The sequence below is a fragment of the Oryza brachyantha genome, chromosome 8, assembly GCF_000231095.2.
Source record: "Oryza brachyantha chromosome 8, ObraRS2, whole genome shotgun sequence".
Taxonomy (NCBI): Eukaryota; Viridiplantae; Streptophyta; class Magnoliopsida; order Poales; family Poaceae; genus Oryza; species Oryza brachyantha.
In genome coordinates, this window is record NC_023170.2 from 8,699,873 (window position 1) to 8,727,014 (window position 27,142).

At 38.3% G+C, this 27,142-nt stretch overlaps 2 protein-coding genes across 3 annotated transcripts; one reads left to right on the forward strand and one right to left on the reverse strand.

Annotated features, from left to right (window-relative positions):
- Window positions 1–1,178: 1,178 nt before the first annotated feature.
- LOC102701095 (protein EMSY-LIKE 3) lies at window positions 1,179–6,580 on the forward strand. Of its 2 annotated transcripts, none has more exons than XM_006659246.2 (10): window positions 1,179–1,491; window positions 2,385–2,596; window positions 2,699–2,808; window positions 2,888–3,140; window positions 3,246–3,455; window positions 3,536–3,604; window positions 5,079–5,324; window positions 5,405–5,473; window positions 5,541–5,604; window positions 6,202–6,383. In XM_006659246.2, the coding sequence occupies exons 1-10, from the start codon at window positions 1,464–1,466 to the stop codon at window positions 6,318–6,320; spliced, it is 1,380 nt and encodes a 459-aa protein (XP_006659309.1). In that variant the 5' UTR covers window positions 1,179–1,463; the 3' UTR covers window positions 6,321–6,383. The 2 variants fall into 2 exon arrangements, with proteins under 2 accessions (XP_006659309.1, XP_006659310.1); XM_006659247.3 differs by having other exon boundaries at window positions 1,183–1,491; window positions 6,205–6,580.
- A 12,060-nt stretch (window positions 6,581–18,640) lies between these two features.
- LOC102706591 (beta-galactosidase 12) lies at window positions 18,641–26,753 on the reverse strand. The gene is made up of 18 exons (XM_006659987.3): window positions 26,372–26,753; window positions 25,564–25,676; window positions 25,381–25,447; window positions 25,201–25,293; window positions 24,945–25,088; window positions 24,426–24,517; window positions 24,065–24,170; window positions 23,793–23,877; window positions 23,578–23,696; window positions 23,322–23,489; window positions 22,141–22,322; window positions 21,742–21,851; window positions 21,533–21,642; window positions 21,147–21,254; window positions 20,619–20,720; window positions 20,347–20,492; window positions 19,575–19,926; window positions 18,641–19,259 (listed from the first exon to the last, which is right to left on the reverse strand). The coding sequence occupies exons 1-18, from the start codon at window positions 26,660–26,662 to the stop codon at window positions 19,131–19,133; spliced, it is 2,517 nt and encodes an 838-aa protein (XP_006660050.1). The 5' UTR covers window positions 26,663–26,753; the 3' UTR covers window positions 18,641–19,130.
- Window positions 26,754–27,142: the final 389 nt, after the last annotated feature.

Sequence of the window (27,142 nt, forward strand, 5' to 3'; positions counted from 1 at the left end):
TGTGAAATGGCTCTTGGCCCATTATCAGCATGTTCAAAGGTAGGGCATATTCAAAAGTAGTGTCCACCTTGGACTCTTATCTTATTCACGTTAGTAAAATAACCCATTTTATAACAGTACGTACAAAAATAGAATCAAGTGTGGTTCTTCATTAATACAATAAGATATTTTTTATTACGCTATTTTCCTTTTTATCCACTCTCATGCAACGAAGTTTCCTTTAATAAATGCTAAGAGTTGACTCTAAGCCGTTATCATGCATGATAACGGCTTTTCTCTCTCATTCTCTCTTTTGTCCACGCAACAAATTTGTTTACATGACGATTAATAGAGTCAGCTAATAAGCATATTTGTATGTGCCATAAGTGTACTAGTTGTCTAGGTCCTACTTACTCTACTCCATAAAACTATCCCCACTCCAAAATATAAATACTTTTATGTTGTTTACCATAGACCAAGTGAATATTAAAAATTCTTTTTAGTCATTCCAGTGATTAATTTTTGAATTTTGAATAGGTTATATTTCCGTTAAAAAATTCTGATTAATTGTGGAATTATTTCAATGATTGAAATCATAATAATCAATGCATAAATGATTATATTGTGATATTGAAATGTTTATATTTGGGAACAAATGAGTTATATTTTTTTATACCTTGCTTAGATTTATTCATTGATCATGTACACGGTTTCTATATTTATTTAAATTTATTATTATTAGTTAGAGCTAAATAACCACACTAAATTACTTTAGGTTAAATAGGATCAAGGGTGCTTACTTTTCAAAGTTTCTTATGAGATTTTTTCATATCTTACACGCACACTTTCCAAATACTTAATAATATATTTCTTAAATTTTTTTTACAAAAGTCTATAATCTCTTTTTATTTTTTTATCTTGTAGTTAATTTCATCGAGTCGTTTTTTAGCACGAAAAGGAGCACAAGCCGGGGTCCTACTCCTATTCCGTCGGTGACTCCAACGGTACTACAGGCGAGGCGACAAACGAGCCGGGCCACACGTGACACCCGCGCCCGCCCGCCTCCCTCCGGACCTGAAACCCAGTCGTCTATATAATCCCCTTGGCGTCCGCCGAATTACCCTTTTGCCCCTCCAATAATTTTGCCTCCTTGCCCCTTGTCCGCACGCACGCGCGCGTCCCCTCCTCCAGCTCCCACCGCCTCCCGAATCGAATCCGCCCCCGCCCCCCAAATCTCGCCGGGATCCGCCGCGCGCCGCCCGGATTCGCCTTCCCGGCGCCGCGCCCTCCACCGGATAGGAGGGGCGCTGCTCCGGTCCGCGGGTGCGCGGATCTGGTTAGGGTGGGCGGTGCTCCCGGCGGCTCGGCGGAGGAGCGACAAATCACGGTAGCGTTAGTGGTGGCGGTGACGGCGGCGGCGGAGGAGGTTGATTTGGTTGTGTGAGTCGTGAGCTTATTGGTGTGCCGGGTGCAGGTGACGCGCCATGGATTACAACCCCGTGGACAGCAGCGGTGAGCGCGTCGGAATTGGATGGCTAGGGTTTTTTTCGCTAGCTTGGCTTGTGGATAGTCTACGCTTTCATGAGTGCATGTCATTATTCCGGCAGTTCTGCTTGTCATTTTATTTACTACTATAGGGTTTTGCGCCATTTTCTTGGAGATTGTAAGTGCCTAGCTTGGTGGAAGTGGAATTTGTTTTTATCTGGTTATTATTGGCTTATCGCTAAACTTCGATGATAGGTTTAGTTCTGGAGCTTGATTTTTTAGTTTTTATGAAGACTGATGTGTACAGCAAAGAAAAGCTGCCATTGTTGTTCCAAGGAAATGTTCGATGCGATACTGCAGGCTCTACCTGATTTGCGCTGCATTGTTGGTAGCAGCTGACGTTTGGATGGTCCCATTGTTATTTCTTATTGTATTTTACACGAGGAGAATAAATCTTAATCAGCACCAATGTACTATAGCTTGTGCAAACATGTCAGTATGATATTCTAAATTCTTAGGATAGTTACCAGTTCAGTAATATGGATGTGCATATTATATCACCTTTTCTTTCAGTATAATGTTCATGCGACATGCCAACCTTTTTGTGGCTGGTTTTCTGTTCAGCTAAATGGTGGTACAATCATAACTAAATAGCTAACCCTTAACTTGTGCGCATATTATCTTTCATTTCCAATAAGTAATTAATTAATTATAAGTCCAGTAGTAGGGGTGATATTTTGGATGCTTACTATACATTTATATAAGCCAGTAAATGATAGGAGCTTGTAGAAGTATGACTAAAAATCATGCGCGCACATGATTTTTAGTCATACTTCTACAAGCTCCTATCATTTACTGGCTTATATAAATGTAATAAAAAAAATGAAATTGTGTGCTAAGCAATTTCTAATTTGTTTCAGGAACTGATGATGATCTTCCACCATCATATCAGAACAGAGGTGTAAGAGGTGGTGGGCGTGTTAGTGGTAATGGGAGAGATATTGTTAGTGCTGTTCCATATAATAGAACTCAGCCACAGACAGATATGGAAACACAAATTCATCAGCTTGAACAAGATGCGTATTGTTCTGTTCTTCGTGCATTTAAAGCACAATCTGACGCTATTTCATGGGTACATACGTAACTTGTCACCCTTCATCTTCATTTAGTGTGTTTGTTGGGAGTTCTTTTTTCTGCAGAACTGACCAAAGGCAAATTTTAATAACCTTTTCAGGAAAAGGAAGGTCTTATAACTGAACTTAGAAAGGAGCTAAGAGTGTCTGACAAAGAGCACAGAGAATTGTTAAACAGAGTGAATGGTGACGATATCATTCAAAGAATAAGGTACAATATTGGGCAGATACACATTTTCAATGGCAAAATGCCACTTTTTATTTCTTAACCTCAAACTTTTTTATTCAAGGGAATGGAGAGAAACAAAATCTGGGCATCAGGCAGATATGGTGAACAATACTCAGCGTTCACATGACCGCATTCCCAGCCCTACCACCTCTGCTCGCAAGAGGCAAAAGACATCACAATCCATCCCTTCATCATCTGTACCTGCACCATCGCCTGCTGTGCATTCACAGGCACTAACTGCACCAATGCAACCATTGTCTTCTGCAACAAAAAAAGTAGCTCCATCAGGCACAAAAGGCAAAAAGACTAAGCCAGTATGTGTTGATTGAAATCTGATGAGACAAACCCCAATTTTTCCAATTGTGGTGTTGTAATGTCATATATATATATATATTTTAAATTTTGTAATTTTCTTGAAGGGTCAGAAGTTACCAGGTGGCTCTGCAGTCAAGACCATGTCTTCTGCTGGTCCCAGTGGCAGGGGACCTGTTATGAATAAGAACCCATCAGGTGGTCTTCCTCCTGAACCAATATCAGTAAATCCATTAATCGGACGTAAGGTCATGACTCGGTGGCCCGATGATAATAGCTTTTATGAGGCAACAATAACTGATTATGATCCACAACTGGTATGATTTATTTGTATGCAATTACATTTATTTTTGTTCAAAGCATCTTCACTTCTGATGTGCGTTCTCATTAATCATAGGATCGGTATGCATTGGTTTATGACATAAATACACCAGATGAAACCTGGGAGTGGGTTGACTTTAAAGAGGTAAATGCCCCTTATGTTGATTTGACTTGTGATACTTCGTGACCTGTTAGTTTGCTGTTGGTACTGTACTAATGCACCAATTTAATCCAAACTTTGCAAAAGCTAGAACAAATTATGCCATACATGTGATGACATTTAAAATTTATGTCAAACTTCCGTTTATAGCTTGATATCTATATAGTTATATGATTAGTATGGGAAAAAATGATGGATGCCTTTTTACCTTTAAGTGGCTAAAACTATGACCTGACTGTTATAGTGCTTCCAAACCTTGCTCGATGCCTTTTTAACCTGCTTCAGTGTGTTCATATGTGATGACACACTTTGCTGTACCTATGTAATGACAGATTTGATTTTTTGCCTAATGTGCCTCATAAAAAATTATTGTGGATTTCCTAAAGAAGCAAACAGTTTAACCCAAATACTTGCAGATATTATGACTTTATTCTGTTTTTTTGAGGGGAGTCTTTATTCTGTTGTTAATTATAAAAGAAAAGGCAAGGATGCTACTCGCATTTTCAATTATCCTAAGATGTTCTGTTCACTTTTCTTGCAACAAGAGCTTACTTTTGAAGGGCCAATATATTGTCTCTTAGATACCACTGTTCTGTTTGCTTGTAGAGTTCTTTTAGGGGAAGTTTTTTTTAGACTTAATTGCGATCACAGTGCACAGATTTGTGTGGTGGATGCAAATAGGTGCAACATGTGAAGCGATTGCCCTTGTGCAGCAACTTGCTTATTGTCCAAACCAGGGCCAAAACACAAGCAAATTGGTGCTTTTTAATGCTGACTAGCATGCCATATCAGCTTGTATGTCAGTAGGACACTTGGAAATGTCGTTTTGCGTAAAGAATCCCATTGTTTCTTCTGTCCTCCATTGCTCTGGTTCAGCATGGTGCCACCAAGTTGGGTGGTGACCTTATTAGTAGAGCAGGATGGTGCTGGCTCTCCGATGACAAAGCACACATCCTCCAGCATACGGTGAGATTGTTTCTCACTATCACGAGTTGAATGCACTACAAATGTGTACTCGCTCACTGCTGGCATCCTTATCACACCACATCAGCTCATTAATCCTGTGTGGCTCTTTTTGGCCTTAGTTCCAACTGTATAAGTAAATTGTTGCACCGGATCAAGCATTTTGCATGTTGTGTACCTATCCGTACCCTCCTAACAAGTTCTTGCACCTTGAGCTTAGCTTACCCTTTCTTTTATACCAACGCAAGTAATCGAAAATCTTAGTATTTCAACACGAAATCAAAATTTTGTATTATCAATTGTTTTGAGAGCACAATATGCATATCTCCTTTTCTTTGAGAGCACAATGTCAATTGTTTTGAGTTGAATTCTATTGAGCCAGATGATCTGATTCTTTGTATTTCTTTCTCTGTTTGTCAAAAGTTACTTATGTATTTAAGCAAGAAGTAAGGGTCTTCCTTTTATTATGTTCATTATTTCTTGACCTTGGTTGCAGATGGCACCTGAAGATATTAGATGGGAAGGTGGTGACCCTGGAATAATCCAGCAAGGCCGTGGTGCTTCTGTTCATGGCGGTAAGAAGTCAAGCAACCGTAATGGCCCCATGACAGGTGCTGGAAGGGGGAGCAGAGGGCCGCAGAAGAACACATCAAGGAAAGACTTTCCACCTTCACAAAATGGTGTTGGGAAGAAAAGCTCGGATTGCATAGAAATACTCCATACAGAGACACTAATAAAGGAGGTTAGTTCAGAAGAAACTTTGCCTATTTGTTTAGACCATACAAGTATTATCTGCTCTATAATGATAATCTACTTATCTAGGTGGAGCGGGTTTTCAGTGCAAGCAACCCTGACCCGCTTGAAATGGAGAAGGCAAAGAAAGTGCTCAAGGTAAACATGGACATGCAGAATATTATGGTTAGCTTCTCGTCAACTTAACTAATAGATATTCCTGCAGGAGCATGAACAATCTTTGATCGATGCAATTGGAAGACTTGCTGAGGCATCAGATGGTGAAAGTGGTAAATAATAGTCTTGTTGTCTGTCCCTTCCATTAGAAATGACTTAACTATTTTTCTAAACCAGATAAACCATCCACTATTACCTAGGACAATTGCCTGAAAATCATGGCACAAGAAGTCGTTGTACCCTAGAGGGTTAGCTGAGCCAGTGCCTAGCTGCTAGCAGTGCCTAGGCATTGCCTAGGACCATCTCAACTTGTGAATTTCAACAATTTAGGAAGCATATTACGTATAAATTACACATCAGAACACTAAAATTGCAGCACAAGAGCCCCCAAGGCAGGTTATGCACAATCTAATGCCTAATCGTGATGGCTATACCTGGAGCCTATGCAGCGCTTAAGGCTGATTTTTAGAACACTGCTCAAAATGGAGACGTTTCAAGTTTAATCATGCTTGGACAGGAAACAATCATTTTAGCTATCTCCTACAAACCATCACACTAGGTGCGCAATAACATATTGTGGATGGCAGAACTACTATGATGTAACTCTCTCTGTGAGCACTAACGGAAAGTAGCTTTGGCATTCTTCAAATTTTAACAGAGGAGTATCAATTTATTTATTGACATGCTCCTTTCTTGTCATGTCGCTGAAGCAGATGAACGGGCACAACCCTTACAACACAACCGTGGATGGAGAAACCATCATGGTGGAAACTATGCAAATGATATTACTATCGATGGTCACATGCTTGGGGATGCTGATGCCCTGTAAACAATTACTGAAATGTATACAGAACCCCCCTTACTTTTTTATCTATTGTATAACTTCAATGCTGATTTATTCTAGATTAGCACTAGGTTCAAAAGTATCATCTAATTGCTTGAAATGAGTTTATCAGTTATGATGGCCCTTTCGGATTGTATAACTTTTGGAAACTTGGTGAGAGGAGAGCGTTTTGTAGAATTGTAGTCCAGCAGAGAGCATGGTGACACTGTAAAGTTAGATGTGGAGACAGTTTTGGTGTCGTACTACTGTCAGATGTTGGCCCTAGAAATGTATTTTGTTCTGTACTGCTCGGAGAGTAAGCTTGTCGGATACTAATCGAGGTTATATTGCAACTTCTATTTTTGCAATGTTTGTCGGAGTGCTGATTGATACGTTTTTGCAGGAGTCTCCACTTTTTTTTATGTTTGCTCTCAAGAACGGCTATATTGTTACAAAACATCTAGATTCCTTTGTAATGTCAGAATTTTATCTTTTTCCATAATATTTATAAATTTTGAATTAATTAGATTTTTAAGCATCCGATTGACTCTGGAACCATCATAACGATTGAAATAGTAGAAATTAATGCAAATATATAAATATTATGATATAAAATTTAAATCCTAAAAATGCTTATATTTTAGGATAAATGTAATAGTTATACATGGAGCATTGGTACCATTAATGTAGATTAAAATATTGTAGCTACTTAAACCCCACCCCCCTCCACACACATTGCGGCTGCATTACATGCAATCAGCCTAATAACCTGGTTGATTTGGTTGATTACATGCTATCACTTCGTATTTAAATTTACGAGGCTTTGATATCTGAATATGAAATTTACTGTTTAGCTTTCTTATTTTTTGAAAATTATTTATTTTGTTAACTTATTTTATCATTATAACTACTTTAAACATAACATATAATTTTAATATTTGCACTAATTTTTACATAAATTAAATGGTCAAATGTCGAGTTTAAAAGTTAAATGTCATACATTAATATATATTAAACTATGGAAGGAGTATTTGATAACTAGCGTGATAGTGTTGTTTGATAACTAAGCATGATCTACGGTATAAGTTATTCTTAGAGTGATTTGTGCAGGTTTGCTTTTTCGATTTATTAACTAGTATTGCAGTAGGATGTATTCTTATTTTCTTAGAAATCGTTTGCAATGTCCTAATGCATAGCTTATGCTTTTATTATATATATGCAAATGATTATGCTTTGGATTAAATTAATGGTTAAGTATGCTTTTGTTAGAATTTGCTATGTGGGTTTTTGCCCATGCGAGAAATAATTTAAAAAAGAAAATATGACATTTTTATTCTGTTAACAAACGTAAATGCCGAGACAGAGAGAGCTCCAAAAGGATATGTGAATAGTGAATTAGCCATTTCTTAATCTAAGGCCCGTTCGTTCCCCCTCTATCTAACCCTAAATTTCCTTGTTTTTTGCGCACGTATTCCAAATTGCTAAATAGTATGTTTTTTGCGAAAATTTTTCATAAGAAAGTTGCTTTAAAAAATCATATCGATCTATTTTTTCTATTTTTTTGAATTAATAATTAATTAATCATGTACTAATTTATTATCGTGTTTTTCACGCCGGGTAAGTTAACTTGCGCCGAACGTGGCCTAAGGTCTATAGGGACATTACAAACCTAGTTAATTCTAGGCATTACTGTAATACACCAATTCTCATTCTAAAGACAACTAGACTAATTCATGTTCCTGCAATAAGGTTGATTCATAGCTTTAACCATGGTTTTACCATGGTCTTAAATCCATGACGCCTCATTGACTAGGCCAAACAAAATGTCTTTATTCGGCCTTGGCCGCATTCGGCAGTATTATCTAATCCAGATTTCTCTTTTTTTTTTCGTGCGCACGCTTCTCGAACTGCAAAACAATGTATATTTTGCGAAAATTTTCTATAGGAAAGTTGCTTTAAAAAATCATATTAGTCTATTTTATAATTTTTATAATTAATAATTAATTAATCATGTACTAATATAATGTCATGTTTTCTATGCCGGGTAAGTTAACTTGCCACCCCACCGCCGAACGCGGCCAGCTAGATGGTTAGAGCTATAAATCGACCTTATTGCAAGGACCTGAATTAGCCTAATTGATGTCTTTAGAATCAGAATTAATGCATAATACTAATGCCTAGAATTAACTAGGTTTGGAATATCCCTATATATAAGGGACCTGAGTTCAATAGGCTAATTACATCCTTGCCATTATAAATATGCAGTTTAGAAAAATACCATTATAATTCAATAAATTATAAATATGTCATTATAATTTTTTCTCTATCACAACCATGTCATTTTATACGTCTTAAGAGCAATGTATTTTCATAGTGATCAAAATGTCCCTATTACTCAGTGCTCGAGAACATTGGGCCGGCATGGACTAGCCGGAGTCGACGGCCGCAGGGCGACCGGCGCGGTGACCACCACGGTGACGGCCGTGGGTGGCCGGCGCGGTGACAGCGGACAGCCGTGACGACGGTGAAGGCGACCGACGCGGCGATGGCAGAGGCGACGGCCGTGACGATGGTGAAGGCGACGGCCGCAAGTGGTAGCGCGGCGACGGCTGCGGACTTGTCCCCATGATGCCCAAGAGAAGAGAGGTTGGCATTATGATCCATCCAAGAAGGGAGAGGAGAAGGCGACAATTATGGGCTAGAAACTTTATATTTATTTTTGGATCTGAGGTGTTTAGTGCAAAAGTTCGCGCTTCTACTTAAATTAAGAAAATATATATGGACCAAAATAAAAGGTGCTAGAGGGAGATCTGCATCATGACGAAAATAGATTTTGAGCTCGTAGCGTCTTCCTACGTGGCAATGCCAGACCACTCAAACGAGTGTAAGTGCTTGTATAGTGAATGCTCTAAGAGTGTGGTTGCTCGTATGACCTTAGCCTAGCTCATCTCTTTCATCCAGGCTGAGTGTAGCCTGGCTATGGAGATACAGATGTGTTTGTTTGGTTATTTGTATCAGATTAGCCTTGCTCGTATAAAATTGTGTTTGGTTTCTTGTACGAGAGATACGGCAGAAAAGAGATTTTGTTTGGTTGATTGCGTATAGCATATATAAGGCTACCAATATATAAAGGAAAAAAATGAGCTACACAATACATTCTCAGAAAAAAGAATACCAATCGATGAAATGTCCAAATAATCTTTATATCCGATAATCTTAATTGATCGTCAGTCGTTTATATTCGATAATCTTTATCGATCTACATGCTTAGTAGCCGATTGTTTTACTACTTATACATCTGTATCGAATTCTCAGTCGATCTAAGCTTTTAACAGCCGATTGTTTAGCCTATCGGCTAAATACTGCTATATCAACATCCGATCGGCTGGATCTTCAATTACCTATTCGATCGATAGCCGATCAACCAGTTTTATTGTTTATCTTGTCAGTTGCAGGATCAAACTGACTGGCATGCCCACACACCTTCTAAGAATTTAGGTCCTGCACTGGAGCGGTCTTAGAGTGACTCCTAAGCCTTCGTGTGTGATGTGTCATCGGGTCAACTTTTGACGTCAACAAATTTTTTTGGCACGCCCAGTGGGACACGTGCTATTTTTACTCACAAGTGATCGTCTGATGAGAAGCCAGAGATGTCTTCTCTAGAAATCAATGCCTAGAATTTGATCACAATGGAGGATTTGAGTGAAGAACAAAGGCAACTGGTGGAGCAATATGTGTTAGATTTTGAGAAGCATTGTCTTCAATCTTTCGTCATGACACCAGAAGAACCGGTTCAGAAGACTCAACTTCCGAAACCAATGGATGAAACACTTCAAGATGTATTGAATGAATCGGTTCATCGTGGTTTATTTGATCAATCTGGGGTTTTAATGAATACATTGCAAGCTTTGATCAAGACTACAGCTGATGAGTACATTACTCAAGGAATTCGACTCGGGGGAAATATCGGCCAACAGAACCTCATCAGTACTGGCACAATGAAGGCAATGCAAAGGATGATGAGTGGGCCGATAAAGTTGTTAAGATCATGAGGGAACATTTTGGGATTAGGCCAAAGGAGGAGATGTATATATATGTATCGACGACCATATCCTGAGTGGATTGATTGGGTTTCGTTGCCTCTCCAACATATGATCCCAGAATTCTCCTTGTTTATAGGACATGATAATGTTTCTACAATTGAACATGTCAGTCGATCCCTAGCACAATGTGGAGAGGTATCGGCTATTGATACTCTGATGGTTAGGTTGTTCCCACTGTCACTTTCTGGATCGGTATTTACATGGTTTTCATCATTACCTCCAAATTCTATCAGAAGCTAGGCCGATCTAGAGAAACAGTTTCACAAATACTACTTTGCTAGCATGGATAAGATGAGACTTACATATTTAATTTTGGTTAAGCAGCAGGAAGGAGAATCGGCTATGGAATATATACAAAGATTTCGTAATATTCACAACCGATGCTACAGTCTGGACCTAAATGATAAACAGTTAGCCAATCTTGCATTTGGAGGAATGTTAGAACATATCAAAGACAATTTCTTTTCCCATGAGTTTGAAAGTCTGGCACATCTAATTCAGATAGTGTCGGCTCATGAAAGTCGTTTGCAAGAGACAGAACAAGAAAAATGTTGGAGTCATCAAAGCTGGAAGAGAGAAGATAATTTTGAAGCATGAGTTCTCATACTCCAAAACTAGGGGGCATGTGTTAACGCCAAAATTTGGTAAAATTTCTTAGTGAATTCGGATAAGGAAATGCACAATCACCGATGAAAATTCTATCAGGAAGAGTTCAAATTCAACAGGGAATAGTAAAAACCAAGACATGACGACGTAATTTTAGAGCTAGTTTTTTATCTTTAAGAGAGTTAGAGTTTGCTCGAGGCATCTTATTTCTTTTTATCTGTTAGGAAACATGTGTTGTATTCAATAGAAATTAGAGATAGAGTTTGTTATTTCCTTTTATCTATTAGAAATCATGTGTTGTGTCCGATATGGACTCATATCCGCCCATGGGTATAAATATATACACCCGTGGTCATCATAAATCATCTACTTCTACATAATATAGATCAATTAATCTTGGCACATCACCACGCTCCTTACCGAGGTTTCATCACCGGCAGAACTTGGCACCTAACGCGGGGTTGCATCGTCTCGATCTTCGGCGGAGGGGTAAGTCCTACGCTCCACTAGCCACGGTATGATTAGCCACGTATCGGCTAGATTAGACTGTCTCGGTTCGGTCCGATCTTCTGATCTGCTCGTATGGTTGCTAGTTATCGTATTAGTTTCAGCTTAGATAACTTTTGTATCTTGAATTGATATGGTCGACCACTTTGAGTAATTTACGTTGATCTGATATTTGCCGTTTGACATATTCAATCTCGTATTGTCCCAGTTTAGTCCGATCTATTAGATTGTATTTATCAAATAGTTTATATCATGTTAATGTATATTGCTAGGTGTAGTCTTGAACTGTTTCGGTTTGGTCCGATCTTCTAAGATAATTTCTAGTAAGATAGGCTAGATATTTTATAGATCTTGATCGATTGTACGTCGTCTATAGCCGATGATCTTTGCCGATCTACATGTTCATTATATTTATATTTAAATCAATAGAGTACCCGATTGTCTTACTGCATTATGTTTATACTAATCAGCTTGATTTATTTAGATCGGTAGTTATTTATGTTGCATTGGCTTATAAGAATTGCATGATAATTGGTTTTGGCCGATTTTAACACATGATTCATTATTTATCTAATTATTCAAGTATATTCGTATCGGATTTCTAGTCGATCCAAGCTTTCAACAGCCGATTGTTCAACCTATTGGCTAAATACTGCTACATCGACACCCGATCGGCTAGATCTGTCAGTTACTAGAATTTAGGTCCTACACTATAGTGTTCTCAGAAAAGGTTACTTTTTTGTATCTAGCTTCTATGACAAGGCGGTGGCCCAATTAGTAGAGAGGTAACAAGATGCGTAATCAGGTTAATTTTTTATATCTGCCTTCTGTGATAAGGCGGTGGCCCGGTTAACAGAGAGATAATAACACGTGTAATCAGGATGACTGTCTTATCTCTACTTAACGTAACTGAATTGGATAAGTCGCGTGTACCTTATCATGCACGGTGGAGTTGATGGTTGATTGTTAACAAAAATCTAATCAGCCACGCATGGTGGAGTTGATGGTTGGTATGAAAATTGACCAAAAATTAAAACTGAAAGTTAGTCAAACATATAAATAAGTATAAAAGTTGCAAAAAAGAATCATTGGATTTGGGCAAATTAAATACTGGAATTTCACAAGTGTAAAAGTAAAGTTGCATTTGTCATTTTATCAGGGCATTCCCAACCCATAACACTAGATATGGTTTCTATAAACTTTCCATCATCAAGAAACTAGTATTAGACACTACTTTTTCAATGCAAACACCACTATTCCACACTTAAATTTAATGTTACTTATCTCACATGATATCTTGGATGTTGTGTAGAAACCATGTCTCATGCAAGACATGGTTTCATTCTCTTTACTCATTTATTCACTTGTCACATTATTTTTCATCCTATGTGACAACTTATTTAATACTATGGATACCATTATAGTTATTGGGTTAGGAATGTCCTCATATATCATTAAAAAATACTTGCACGTGAAAACTGGAGCGTGTCTCTAGATACATGAATAACAGATCCTATGTTTATGCCACGTCGCAAAAAGGAAAAAAAATAGTCAAGAAACAACCAAGGAATGGAAAATGCTAAGGTCCCCTGTTTCTGACACAAGCTGCGACCTTTCTAGCACCAAAAAAGGGAAATTAGGTGCATTAAACAAGTTCATGATGCGCTAGGCTCATAGGAATAGTGTCAAAAAAACAAAAAGTATTGTGGTGCAAAGCTTGAAGTAGTTTTTTCATACCCATTTACAAATGTAAACTAAATTGGAAAAACATGTAGCATAAAAAATAAACTTTCAAAAAATTAGTTACACAAATTAATAACTAAAGGTTGTACATATTTATAGCATAAGTTGCACATATTTGTAATATGAGTTGCAAAGGATTTGTTAAAGCACAAAAAAGTTGGTTAGTTGCTTTTGTGGAACTTAATGATAACCACGGCAGTGTGCCTAAACAATTATTTGTGCTCCACACCTCCAACAGATCCTAAGGAAAGCCCTTACTAATGACAAAGGATCAAAAGGAAAAATACACGGCTAGCATATTCGTACCATGCTTCATTGCTTGTGCTTTAACAAATGTTTTAGCCAGCTTAAACATTAATTTTTCACACCCTTCAACAAATGTAAACTGATTGAAAAACAAGTAGCATAAAAAATAAACATTTAAAAAATTAGTTGCACAAATTAAGAACTAAGGTTGTATGTATTTATAGCATAAGTTGCACATATTTGTAATAAAAGTTCACATCACAACTTTGGACCACACAAAATTTATCAATGCATCAAACTAGCTCAAACATGAAAAGTAGCATATAAACTGAAAAAGGAAACTCATATTTAATTGCCCATACTATGATGGATGAAATGTGTACATCGTGACAGATTTAAAACTGAAGTAAGAACACCCCAGTCATCATGTCCTAGCTGTCATATTTTTTAAAAAAATATATCCTCAGAATTCAAGAAAAAGGGTGATCCAAAATCTTACAAACTTTTTGCCTTGTGAGCAGCAGCCAAAAAATCACAGCTAACCACCCCCCCCCCCCCCCAACCCCCTCATAGAATAAAAAATGCATGAATGAGACCTCCACAAACAAAATCTACTCTATGTTACATTTATTAATATTTAGTAGCTTCAGCTGATACTTGTAAAACACACCAACAAATGCATTCGAAAAAAGCAGCTTGCATGCACAAAAGAACACAAAAAAGTAGCCCGTTAAACAAACAAAGGTGAGGTTCACGATAGAAGCTATAGAAAAAAAAGAGTTTTTTTCCATCCACGAGGAGGGACAATAAGGTACCACTCATTTTTATGTAAAATTTGATATCTTTTACTAACTAAGGTATCAAGAGATACTAGATACTAAATTTTTTATATAGAAAACAGTGTTACCTATTGGTACCTTCTCAAGGATAATAAAATTACTTAAAAAAACGCACACATCACCTCCTTGTTACCTTGTATTTTCAAAAGGTACAGTGGATTTACCACTCCCCAAACCGCTAGGAAAAAAAAAAGCACCAAACACACGCCTCCGGTTCCGCTCACACCATTGACGCCCGCCAGCTTGCTAGCTCCTACTCCCTTAAGGCCGCGTTCGATGCGAGGAATAAGATGTCTAACCCCTCTCGTTTTTCACGTGCATGTTTTTCAAACTGCTAAACGGTGTATTTTTTATGAAAATTTTCAATAGAAAAGTTATTTTAAATAATCATATTAATCTATTTTATATTTTTTTAATAATTAATAATTAATTAATCATGTACTAATTTATTACTACGTTTTCCACGCCGGATAACTAATCCCCTTCTCCAAACTACCGAACATGCTAGAAGTTGTATCGTACTACATCCGTCCCATAATAACTCTATTTATTATTTTTCCGTGTCCAACGTTTAACCATTCGTCTTATTTGAAAAATTTATAGAAAAACTTAAAAAAATTAGTCATGCATAAAGTACTATTCATATTTTATGTAAGAATAAAAATATTAATTACAAAAAATTTTTAAATAAAATGAAAAGTCAAAACATTATATAAAAACTGAAAAATGATTTTATTTCGGGACGAAGGTAGTAGAACACACTCACAGATTCAAGAAAAAAAACTACTACCTCTATCTATGAATATTTGACGTCGTTGACTTTCTTATAAACATATGATTATTCATCTTTAAATATTTTTGTCAAATATATAAAGTTATATATGCATAAAAGTATATTTAACAATAAATAGAATGATATAAAATAATTAATAATTATGTAAATTTTTTGAATAAGACGAATAGTCAAACGTATATAAAAGATATCAACTGAATTAAATATTCAGGAATGAGAAAGCAGCACTTTGACAGATTGGAAAAACAAAGAAAAGAAAAAAACATTACCCCGCGCGGGGCTGCACAAAAACACACGAATGCACGCACTCCCTTGCCGAGTTGCCGGAACCCTCAAATCCGGTGCCGGTTAGCTTGTTTCCCTCCGGTGATTTGAACCAGCGAGGCACAGAATCCAGAAAGAAAGGGGAGAGAGGGGCTAGCCAGAGAGAGAAGAGCGGAAGACCCAAGAAAGAACAGAGCAAAAAAATTGGAAACTGATGTCACTACTTACGGGCATTACGTCACCTCCCATAGGTAGAGATAGCACACTATCTCTAAACATTTAAAAAAGACTTCTTCTTTAATGGTCTATCTCTTAGCAAATAACTCATAGTATAAATGACTATAAAATTCATTCTTACTTGACATTAAAATATATGCAAGAGACTAACTCTTGATTAGAGCAGGTACAATAGCACGCTGGGCTAAAGGGCGGAAAGGGGCTAAATGTAAAATGCACATGCGCGTCCCGGGAATTTTTCACGAACGAACCGTAGTTTGAACATATATGTATAACATATGTAATTGTTTAATCACAAATACTCACTTGGCTCAGTGGTCATTGCCACTATCTTCTATCCTGGAGACTAGAGTCGAATTCTCATAGTAGCATTCTAGATAGAAGAGGGGACAATGACAACTAAGGCAAAAGACTGCTTGTGATCAATCAATTACATATGGTATATATATATGATCAAAATGTGGTTTAATTGCGAAAAGTTCTCGGGGCAGCGTGGCAATTTTGTATTTACCCCCTTGCCGCCCTTACAGAGGGCGGAAAGGGGCTAAATGTAAAAAGGCCCGACGTGTCGTTGCCGGCCTACCCTCCCGGGCGGGTGGCCGTTTCACATCAGCATTTCGCCCTCTTAGAGGGTGGCAGGAGGTTAATTCTATAAATTTTTTAAATGTAAAATTAAATTTGTAAAATATTTAATAAATAAAATTCAAAATTCAAAAAGTTCCCCGAGCGAACGCATATAAAAAAGCGTGCACAAATCTTGTAGCTTCATCGCACGGCTACAAAATCAACTGATGAATAAAAAAAAATTCAGGCGACTGCAGAATAGCAAGGACGAAGGAATATATAAAACGAGGACAGTAGTGACCAAGAGAAAGGGAGGACTCAAATGAAAATCTCAGTTTAGCCAAAGGTAATCAATAACACTATAGTAGGTATTACCCTTAATATCAGCGCAAATCTATCTAAGTAGCTTACTCAACGTGTTCTTTTGTGGGGTAGGTAACCAGCGCATAAAACTTAGGAGCGAATTAGCATATGATTAATTATTATTAGTAATTAAAACCTTAAAAATGGATTAATATAATTTTTTTAAATCAACTTTCTTATATAAAACTTGCACAAAATACACATTGTTTACCACTTTAAAAAATGTCTACGCGAAAAACAAGGAAATCTGTGTTAGTTAACCTTGGTAAAGAACATGGCCTCCTCTCTATGCTCAGCCAGTCCGAATGGTGTATTAATAGTTATTTCTATCCTCATTAAATGGATTGTCACATAAGAAAAATAATGACATGACAATGTAATTAATAAAGAAATAGAGGAATGAACTTCCTCGCGAAGAAAACACGTCTTTCTCTTCACCCAATGCACTAAGAAAACATCAATTTGCATTTGAGAGAAACCATCAATTTCTATGGGGCATATATTATGCTTATTATTGGCGGGAGAATATAGAGTTAGGAGAAAAAGATAAAATAATTATTACTCAAAGACACATACACTATGAAAGATGAATTTTACATATGATTTCTTATACTGTGTTAACCGTGTCAGTTCCTTCTATTGACACTGCCTAACGACCTTCATTTCATGGATTCATTCCGTATGGTTCACTCCATGGTCTAGACACTCGTCGATAGGCGGGATGTGACTTGGATTCCTTTTGGGAATTCAAGGCGTATGCATCTTCGCCCAGTTTAGTTCCTTTTATGTTCACCCGTCACATTGAATATTTAGATATATGTATAAAACATTAAATATATTTTAAAAATAACTAATTGCACGGTTTGGTAGGAATTTGTCAGATAAATTTTTTGAGCCTAATTAATTCATGATTAGTTTTTTTCTCGAATGTCCATGATTAGTCATAACTGCTATAGTAACTCACATGTGCTTAGGACCGATTAATTTTAAAAATTGTCTCGTGGTTTCTTGGCACCTTATGTAATTAATTTTTCAATAGTTATCAAAATACTATTCCAACGTGCAATCAAACATCCGATGTGACATTCAACCCAAAAATTTTCCGCGAACCAAGGGCCTGTTTAGTTCCTCAAAAGTTTTTCAAAAAACATCACATCGAATTTAATTTTTAGACACCTAAATAGAGCATTAAATATACATGAATTAAAACTAATTACACAGTTATGGAAAAAATCGTGAGACGAATCTTTTGAGCCTAATTAGTACCTGATTAGCCACAAGTGCTACACTGACCTATATATATTAATGATGGATTAATTAGGCTCAAAAGATTCGTCTTGTAGTTTTTTGGAGAAATCTGTAATTCATTTTGTAATTAGACTACGTTTAATACTTCAAATATGTGTCGGTATATCTGATGTGATATTTTTGCAAAAAAAATTTACAAACTGAACAAGGCCTAAGCCCCTGTCTAGTTCCAAAAACATCACATTAAATCTTTGAACACTTAAATAAAGCATTAAATATACATAAACATTAAAGCTAATTACACAGTTACAGGGGAAATCGTGAGACGAATCTTTTGAGCCTAATGAGAACGTGATTAGCCATAAACATGTGCTAATGACATATTAATTAGACTCAAAAGTTTCGGCTCGCGGTTTTTATACGGAATCTAAAATTTGTTAATTAGACTATGGTTAATACTTCAAATATATATTAAAAATTCGATGTGATGTTTTTATAAAAAGGTTTTGCAAACTGAACAACACCTTAAGATTGGGCAAGCTTTTATGTGATGTGTTGGTTGACTCCTAGCACCAAGCCAGAGACCTATGTCCACGTATGACTGAAGATGAGGAGCGAGTTTCATGTGACTCTTACACACGGTCTCCTCATCAATACGCGTCACTCTCCATAGGTGACAATCCGCTAAGACACTCCATCCACCACATAGGCTAAGATGATTATTTTAAGTTCAACCGGTCAGTCGAATTTCACCAGTTCCACATAATTCTTAATAGACGATCATGCATAGAGTAAAGATTATGTTTACGAATTTATCTCGATTACAGAGCCATATTACACTACAAGATGTAAATACACATTCATGAGTTGACAAAGTGCAACATAAGCATCACGTCATAGTATTATTGTTAATTAATGCACAAACTGTCAATGGAAACTAGTACAAACTGAACTACAAATTAACTGTCAAGCTGTGGTGCTTGTTTATTCAACACCTACAGAATCCATCAGTACATATGAATGAAATGATAAGAGGGAGAGGATTATGAATAGATCAAGACATCTTCGACTAGATCGATCAGCAGCTACCTTTCAGTCACATGCATGTATGTTAATTGAAATTCCCCCCTGTTCCCCCCAAAATGCAAATGTCTCTTCAAGATTTATAATCACGACAGGCGAATCGCGAAATGAAACGAGATGAATTACACAGACGGAAGTGGAGGCAAAATTCAAATTAACACAGCAAGGCGAGCGCGTCAAATTAATCAGCAGCAGCAGCATCCCTCCCCTTGCATCTTGTTTACGCCTTCTTCTTCACTTTGCATCTCGCCTGCACCGCCAGCGTCGCCGTCGTCGCGGGGCAGTTGATGTCGGCGCCGTACACCGTGTGTACCACCGGCAGCACGCACGAGTCCTTGCCGAGGCATTCCTGCTCGTTCCATTCATTCCATTCCATATCCCAAATCATCAGCAAAATCATCATGTCGTTAACCAAGGAAAAAAAACATGCATACAGGTAGGGTAATGCACGATGAGCTACACTGCCACGGCATGCTACCCCAATCTTTTCGCTTATGCTTATAAGCCAAAATCTAAATTTACAGCTTTAAATTTAGAGTAAATTTTAATATTTTCTTGTCGAAGTTTATTTTCCAGCGTTGTTATTTTAGATTATAAAGTTTTATTTATAAATAATTTTTGTGCGCAAATATACTGTTTGACGATCACCCTCTGCATATGTTACCTTCTCAACGATGGCCTTTGCGTCGGGAGTGTGGCAGGTGCCGGCGGTGAAGTTGCCGCAGGCGCCCTCCGGGTTGCCGAAGCTGGCGAAGACGACCTCCTGGATGGTCCGGTCGGGGGGGCAGGCAAGGGTGCCGCGCGTGCTGTGGTCCTCGGCGATGAGCTTGATCTGCCCGCCGGCGCCGTCCGACTCCCACGTCTTGATCTGCGCCGGGTTGTGCTCCGAGATGAACACGCAGATGTCGTCCCTCCGCACCGTCTGCACCAGGATGCCGCCTGGCTTCCCGAGCTCCTCCTCGAATATCACCAGCAGGTTTCCCTTGGGTTTCAGGTACGCTCGTGGGATGTGGTATCTGCCATCAAACGGAAGCCAGACAACATGGCAGAAATCGGATAAGATTTGCTCAGGTGCTTTTTTACCATTCTTAAAAGAATATCTTGAGATATCACATTACTCAGCATAAAAGTTTAGTACCTTGAGTTACCAGATTTATACGCTAAAATTTTTGTATTTTAAACAATGGTAAAAAAGTCATTTGTTCTGTATGCCCCCTTCTTCTCTAAGAAATGAAACCATTTCATTCATGTTTACTGGGCTCTACAATTTTTGCGAAAAAAATCTGCATATGAAGTTTTAAAATGACTAGTTCAAATTCTATTTTCAACTTGGTAATAGTTAATTCATTCATTGGTACCCTCAAATAGTTATCATAAAATCATTCGGCCTTGAAAGAAAAGAGGAAATCACTGAAGTAGTGTGGGAGCTTGCTTACACTGATTGAGAAGGTTGTCCAGCCAGAGTTCTGAATGACGTCCAGTAGCGACCAAGGCCTTCTCCGTTGACAAACATCATGCCCTTGCTCATAGAGCTCATGTCAAGAACAACAGGATCATCTCCGTCTGGCTCATCAAAGTATCTCTGCCATGCCATCGAATAGGTACCAACACTGAGACTTGGAATCAAATATTCCAATGCAATTATATATGATGTCGGCGATCGAACTATCGATCAGGTAAGTTATTTTTACTTGTTGAGCTTAATTACCTTGTACCAAGTGATCGGTAGGTCATTGTCTGCTGGCTTCCACTGAAACTTGGCCATTCCTTTCTCCGTGTAAATCTCCTTGTCCTCGCCTTCCAACCTGGCCTGTTTCAAACCACATAGACTCATCAGATGGAGGTACATCCTTAGATGTTTATTCAAATTTGAACTTATTCAAATCAGCAATTTTACCATCATTTAGAAAGTATTAGAAAATACAATATTTTCTTCTATAAATTTTGGTATCTCAAGTTATTATCTATCTTGAGATACTAAAATTTGAGAGCGAGAAAATTAGTACCTAGAAGTATTTTCTAAAGAATGATAAACATATTTTAGACGAGCAAAAGTGACATCTTTGAGAAGTTACCGGAAGATACCACATTATATAGTATAAAGTTTGGTAACTTCGGTTATTTTGTACCACGAGTTTCAAAATTTTAACTATAAATTTTGGTATACTTTTTTAAGAACGTGAAACTAGCCTATAAACAAACCCTCCCATTCACTTCCAAAGGCAATATCTAGTACCTTATGACCCCAGCCATTGCCTTGTAAGTCCAGGGTCCCTGTGTTGAGACCCTGCACCACGCAGTCCTGAATGCCGCCCTTTACTTCAACAAGTTCACCACCACTGTCCTGCAAAAGACAGACAAATCTGCATAGTTACCGCCATTTTTTTTTCATCCAGGGGAAAAATCATAGAAAACAAACTTATAACAAGAATTCGACACCCCTACACATAGTGTCATCAACCAAACCAACCCAAGGGTTAAGATCTAAACTATTTTGTGGCTGTTCTGTTGTTTCCACCAAAACTTCTACTGCTGCAAAACTGGTTCAACACAGGATCAAGACAGAGTTTCTCCCATGTCTGAGATGATGCATTAATTAAGCAGGTTGATGGAGTACTGTACCTTCATTCCCATCGACGAAGACAACATTGCGATATGGTTAACACCTATTCTTAGATCCATGGGTTTTTCAAACACAAAGCTCTTGTCCCTCTTGCTTCCACGCCCAGTGCCTTAAATAGGTGGTGATTATTTTTTTCAGTCCAACGTCAACTAGTGATATTGATATATGCATGGGAGTAATTTGCAGAGTCTTAATTAGTCCAAGTTACCTACGAAGGCGTCATTGGCAAATCCTATCATCGCATGTGCAGTGCTTTTCACCTGAATCACAGGCCTGATATCACGCCTGAAGGGCAAATCGTCTGACTCCAAGCGAAAGCTGCATTCCATTATAAACAATTACAAACGGTAGTCAAGTACTGCCTCCGTTTCATATTGTAAGACTTTTTAGCCTTGTCTAAATTTATTAATTAATGAATGTATATAATATATATATATATATATGTCTAGATTCATTAGCATCTATATGAATTTAGATAAGTTTAAAAATCGTACATTGTGAAACGGAGGGAGTAGTTTTCTCTTTCTTTTTGTTTTTTTGTCGAGAAAAGCAAATAAATGCTATTGCATTCATCACATCGGACAAAGCACTGAAGGAAAAAATATACCTTGTGGTGTACCACAGATAGTCGCTAGTGTCCTTTGTTTGGTTGTATTGCTCCATGGGTTCCTTTGTCCTCAGCTTGGTTTTGTGATACTTGGGAATCGCCTCAGAGTACATCTCCCACACATTATTCTTAGTGCTCTCGTCAGAAGTATGGAATGATCTTTCACTGTGTTGTACAAAGACCTAGCATGCCATATGTGGAACAAGCCATCAATGATTTTCGTCTTGATTGAAATATATTCAAAATAAGATGTATTTATTTCTTTCATATTATAAGTCTTTCTAGTTTTGCTTAGATTCATATGTACTTATGAATTTTAGACATATACAAAACATATACATTGATGAATTTAGACAGAGCTAAAAAATTTTATAATAGAAACGGAGGGAGTAATTTGTTTTCAGTAAAAAATCTTATAATATGGAATGGAGTGAGTAATTTGTTTTCGGTAACTTGATGTTATACACGTGAGCAATTTTACAGTCCTTGAGAAGGTACCAGGAGGTACCAAATTTTACACTAAGAGCTTTTTTACTAGAGATTTGCTCCGATCTAACAAAAAGTACCTCGAGGTATCGGTACCTCGAGATATCGGTACCTCGAAGTACCAAATCATTTCTCACCATTGGATCTAGCTGAGTAGGATGTGTGTTGTAGCGGTACCTCGAGGTACTTTTTGTTACTTTTTGTTAGACTGTAAAATTGCTCTTTTTATCATTCTTGAAAAAGTACCTCAAGGTACTATAAAAAGTATGTGGTAGCTTGAGGTACTTTGTACCAGGAAGTACCAAATTTTACACTAAGAGTTTTTTTACTAGAGATTTGCTCCGGTCCAACAAAAAGTACCTCGAGGTATCGGTACCTCGAAGTACCAAATTATTTATCACCATTGGATCTAGCTGAGTAGGATGTGTGTTGTAGCGGTATCTCGAGATACTTTTTGTTACTTTTTGTTAGACTATAAAGTTGCTCTTTTTACCATCCTTGAAAAAGTACCTTAAGGTACTATAAAAAGCGTGTGGTACCTTGAGGTATTTTGTACCTTGAGATACCAAAAATTTACACTAAAATTCTTAGTACCTTGAGGTATTTTTCAAGGATGATAAAAAAACCCTTACACTAAAATTTTGGTATCTCTCAGTACCTACTTTAAGGACTATAAAATTGCTCCATACACATACCCTCTTTGTATTGTAGACGACGGTCTTGCAATCTGCAAGGATGGAGACAGAGCGGCTAGGCACATAGAACTTCTCCCCTCGGAAGACCACAGTTCCATCTTCCCCTGTGTTGTTGTTGGAGAGGAAAGCCAAGCACAGCTTTTCTTCAGGCAACTCAAAGTTGTGTGCCTGCAGGTATGTATATACATGAAAACTAATCAACCCTGAAGAACATTGGTTACTAAATTACAGATGACTGGAAGCAGCTGATCCCAACCTCATACCCATGGCCCAAGATCTCAAATGACTGCTTCCCCCAGAGAAAGGCTTTCTGGTATGACCTGATCACACTGTGCAGGTCTCTCAGATGCCCAAATTTGGGCTCCTTGCACATGCCTAAATAGAGATTGTGTCAGAGTCAATACACATGCATAGATGTAGCAGAAAGAAACATATGAAGAGGCAGGGACACAATTGTTGAAACAGTCTAACCGTATTCATCCATAGGAGCTTCATCATAGTATCCAGTCAAGACATATGAAGCACCTGTCCTCCCAAAATTTGTTCCACCATGATACTGTTTGGAGCAATTTCATATGAAGCAATTGTCAACACTAATTATGGTAATGACATTACAGTTACTAACATGTAGGTCTCATGCTCTCATGGGCCCACATGCCAGTGACGGTAATAGTAGTGACATAACGATAGATGACCTCAATCTCATCTAACAGCACAAGAAAAGGGAAACCAAAAACATATACCATGTAGTAGTTTACCAACGTCCCACCCTTGGCAAAAAACCGTAGCACAGCATATGCAATGTCCTCAGCTGAACGCTGAGCTAGCTGGTCACCGAAGGTTCTGAACCTGTGGATACCAAGAAATCACTTCTTTTAATATTAATTTCTGTAAACTGACAGGTGATAATGAAGCGTGACTTCTGAAATCTACACATTTTTCTCAGTTACCACCATGTGATTCACAGAATCACAGTCATATATAGTGCTGCTAATATCAATACAATAAGTTAATAAGAGCATCATGGTTACGTACTCCATTCCATTCAATGGTAAAAATTTAGCAAATCAAGTAGAATATATGTTGAGTATGTATCAAGCTTACTGTGCAGTCCAATTCTCAGTCCACAAGCGTGGCTTGTTTGTATCGCGTAGAGTCCATGTATCTCCACAGTGCCTTCCATTGCAAGTAGGGATCTAGCGAGGGGGGCAACACAAATTAAAGGGCTGAGATGAAGTCATCCAAAATCGTTGCTTTTATACTCTCTCTATTTCGCAATGTAAGGTGTTTTAGTTTTATCCCGAGTAAAACTTAAAACAAATTAGTTACATTAAACCCATCATTTCATTTATTTTTTTAATATATTTGTTTAGTATTTGAAATATTGCTATGTTTTTTCTACAAACAAAACAACTTATAATGTAAAACAAAGGGAACACGGATACGCGTTGTATCTAATTATGAGTGCTTTTACAGTTTTTGGCTTATTTTATATAGTACTTTCTTCGAATTTATTTTGTTTGACGCCATTGACTTTTGATCTATATTTGACCCTTCGTCTTTTGAACACGGAATTGTTTTATTGCTAATTATGGAATAGATGCAAGATAATCAGGAAGTTACCACTTCTCCTGGAGCCGTAGATTGCTTGCACATAATCCAGGGAATTCCAATCCCTGTGCTAACGGCCATTTCAGCTGCCCATTCCAGGTACTTGTCCCCTTCTATTATACGATCTTTTTTTATATTCCCGTACTCGTTCTCGATCTGTCATTTTATGCGCAACTTATGGATGATTAGTATATATGCACGAGTATAAATGTAGCACATAAAGTTACTTGGTAAATGGAATCACGTAGGTAGAATATAATTAATTGACCTGTGATAGAATGATGGGTCCTCCTTGAGGCGCGAACATCTCCTCATCCTTCAGCTTTTGCACTATAAACCTCACAAACTTCTCCATCTCCCTCTTCATGACAAAACAGATGGTCATCATCAGCATGAAACACTTTCACCTATAATTGCATATTAGACAATGGAGTCTATGAGACTATACCTTGAAAGGTTCATTATTAGCCCTGAATATAATGTGTCCGATCTCCCTAAGCCAATAAGGCAAACCACTGGGAAAAAAATGTGGAGGAAAATAATAGAGCAAGAATTGGAGCAATCAGATTCATTGAGAATAATATCAGAACTGCAGAGGAGAGAACTAGTTAGTTTTATTTGTCACACGGACCCATGGTTCCATTCTGCCTGGATGAATGGCCCTATGCGAATGATTGCGTACATATCGTTGTCCTTGATCAGCTTGAGGAACTTGATCAGGTTGAATCTGCCTCCGAAATTGTACTGCGATAATGCGAACACAGTTGTTATATATGGATTTGAAACTGTGTCTAAGTATAGTATGAGATAATTCCAAATCCAATTAATGCTGCACATTTTTATAATTTACAAGCATAATTCCGTGCCATGGTAAGCTTTGTTCGGTTAGTTGGGATTTAATCCCCAAGAGGAATCTATCCCGGAGGGGTTTGGGTGAACCCCTCCCATGTCACCTAATCCCCGTGGGGTTTGAATCCCTAAGTTTTTCATAATCCCTTCCATAAAAACATTCGTTCGTTTTGACAGAGATTTATAGAAAGTAGCAGGTTGAGATTTTACGCATTATTCTATAAGATAACGGGATTTTTTCCACACCACCGATTGAGAGGATTAATTCCTCGGCCAAGACAATGGAAAAAATCCCAGGATGGGCCGGGCTAGAACCCCGACTAGGTTTAACCAAACACCGATTTTTCTGTGGGCCAGGATTTATTCCGGGGTGAGGGGGAGAAGTCCACGGGGTTGTGGCCTAATCTTGCCCAATCCCAATCTAACCAAACAAGGCCTAAAGTGGTACTGAATCGATCGACCGATCGAAAGAGATTTTTAGCGTAAAAATTTGATACCTTCGGGTTACTTTATACGTCAAGGTCATAAATTTCAGTGCTTCTCGAGGTATTTTCTTAAGGAAGATAAAATTGCCCTATATGTATATATACCTTGCCAGGCTCAGGCTCGTGGCCGTTCCAGAAGACGTACGTCTCGATGGTGTTGAGGCCGCCGAGCTTGGCCTGCTTGATGAGCCGATCCCACATCTCGGGGGGGCTCCGCGGGTAGTGGATGGCGCCGGAGAAGAAGAGGTCTCTCTTGCCGTCGATCATGAGGGAGCGCTCGTCGTAGGAGACGACGGTGCCCTTCTTGGTGAGGCTCCACTCCGCCGTGGCGCCATGGAGCTGCAGGACGAGGAGGAGCGCCGCCGCCACCGCGGGCACAACGCCGGCGGCCGTCATGAACTCGATCGATCTACGCTACGTACGAGCTAGCGAATGGCAGCGTGGGTGGGTGGGGGTGAGGGACGACGACGACGCAGGAGATCTCGACGAGGGGTGTCATCGTTGCGGTGGAAGCGGTCACTTTGAAGGTGGGGAGGGGCGATGCCCGGGAATGGCCGGCCACGCGGGAAGGGAGGGGGGAGGCTCCCATGGGTGGTGGCCATGCAACGCGATGGACGGTCGGTCCGTGGATGCCCATACCCATGCAGGCTGGTGGCCGCACAACGAGTTAACGTAGCCCCCGGCCCCTTGCATGTCAAAGCCGATTAATGGATGGCTTTAAGACATGATGCCAGGCTCAGGTTAGGCTTATCAAATTCTATATATACTGGTTGAATGTCCGTGCTTTGCTATGGATATTTTCCTATAAAATATGTTTGCTCGTTTTTTTCTGTAGAAATATTCAACATAATTTGATTATATATGTCACTATCCATT

Coding starts and splice junctions, on each gene's coding strand:
- LOC102701095 (XM_006659246.2), top strand. CDS start 1,464: ATGGATTACAACCCCGTGGACAGCAGCG. Junction 1,492..2,384: donor CAACCCCGTGGACAGCAGCG/GTGAGCGCGTCG, acceptor AATTTGTTTCAG/GAACTGATGATGATCTTCCA. Junction 5,605..6,201: donor GGCATCAGATGGTGAAAGTG/GTAAATAATAGT, acceptor ATGTCGCTGAAG/CAGATGAACGGGCACAACCC.
- LOC102706591 (XM_006659987.3), bottom strand. CDS start 26,662: ATGACGGCCGCCGGCGTTGTGCCCGCGGTGGCGGCGGCGCTCCTCCTC. Junction 21,852..22,140: donor TATCTGTGGTACACCACAAG/GTATATTTTTTC, acceptor AATGGAATGCAG/CTTTCGCTTGGAGTCAGACG. Junction 20,493..20,618: donor TACCGATCACTTGGTACAAG/GTAATTAAGCTC, acceptor ATGGCATGGCAG/AGATACTTTGATGAGCCAGA.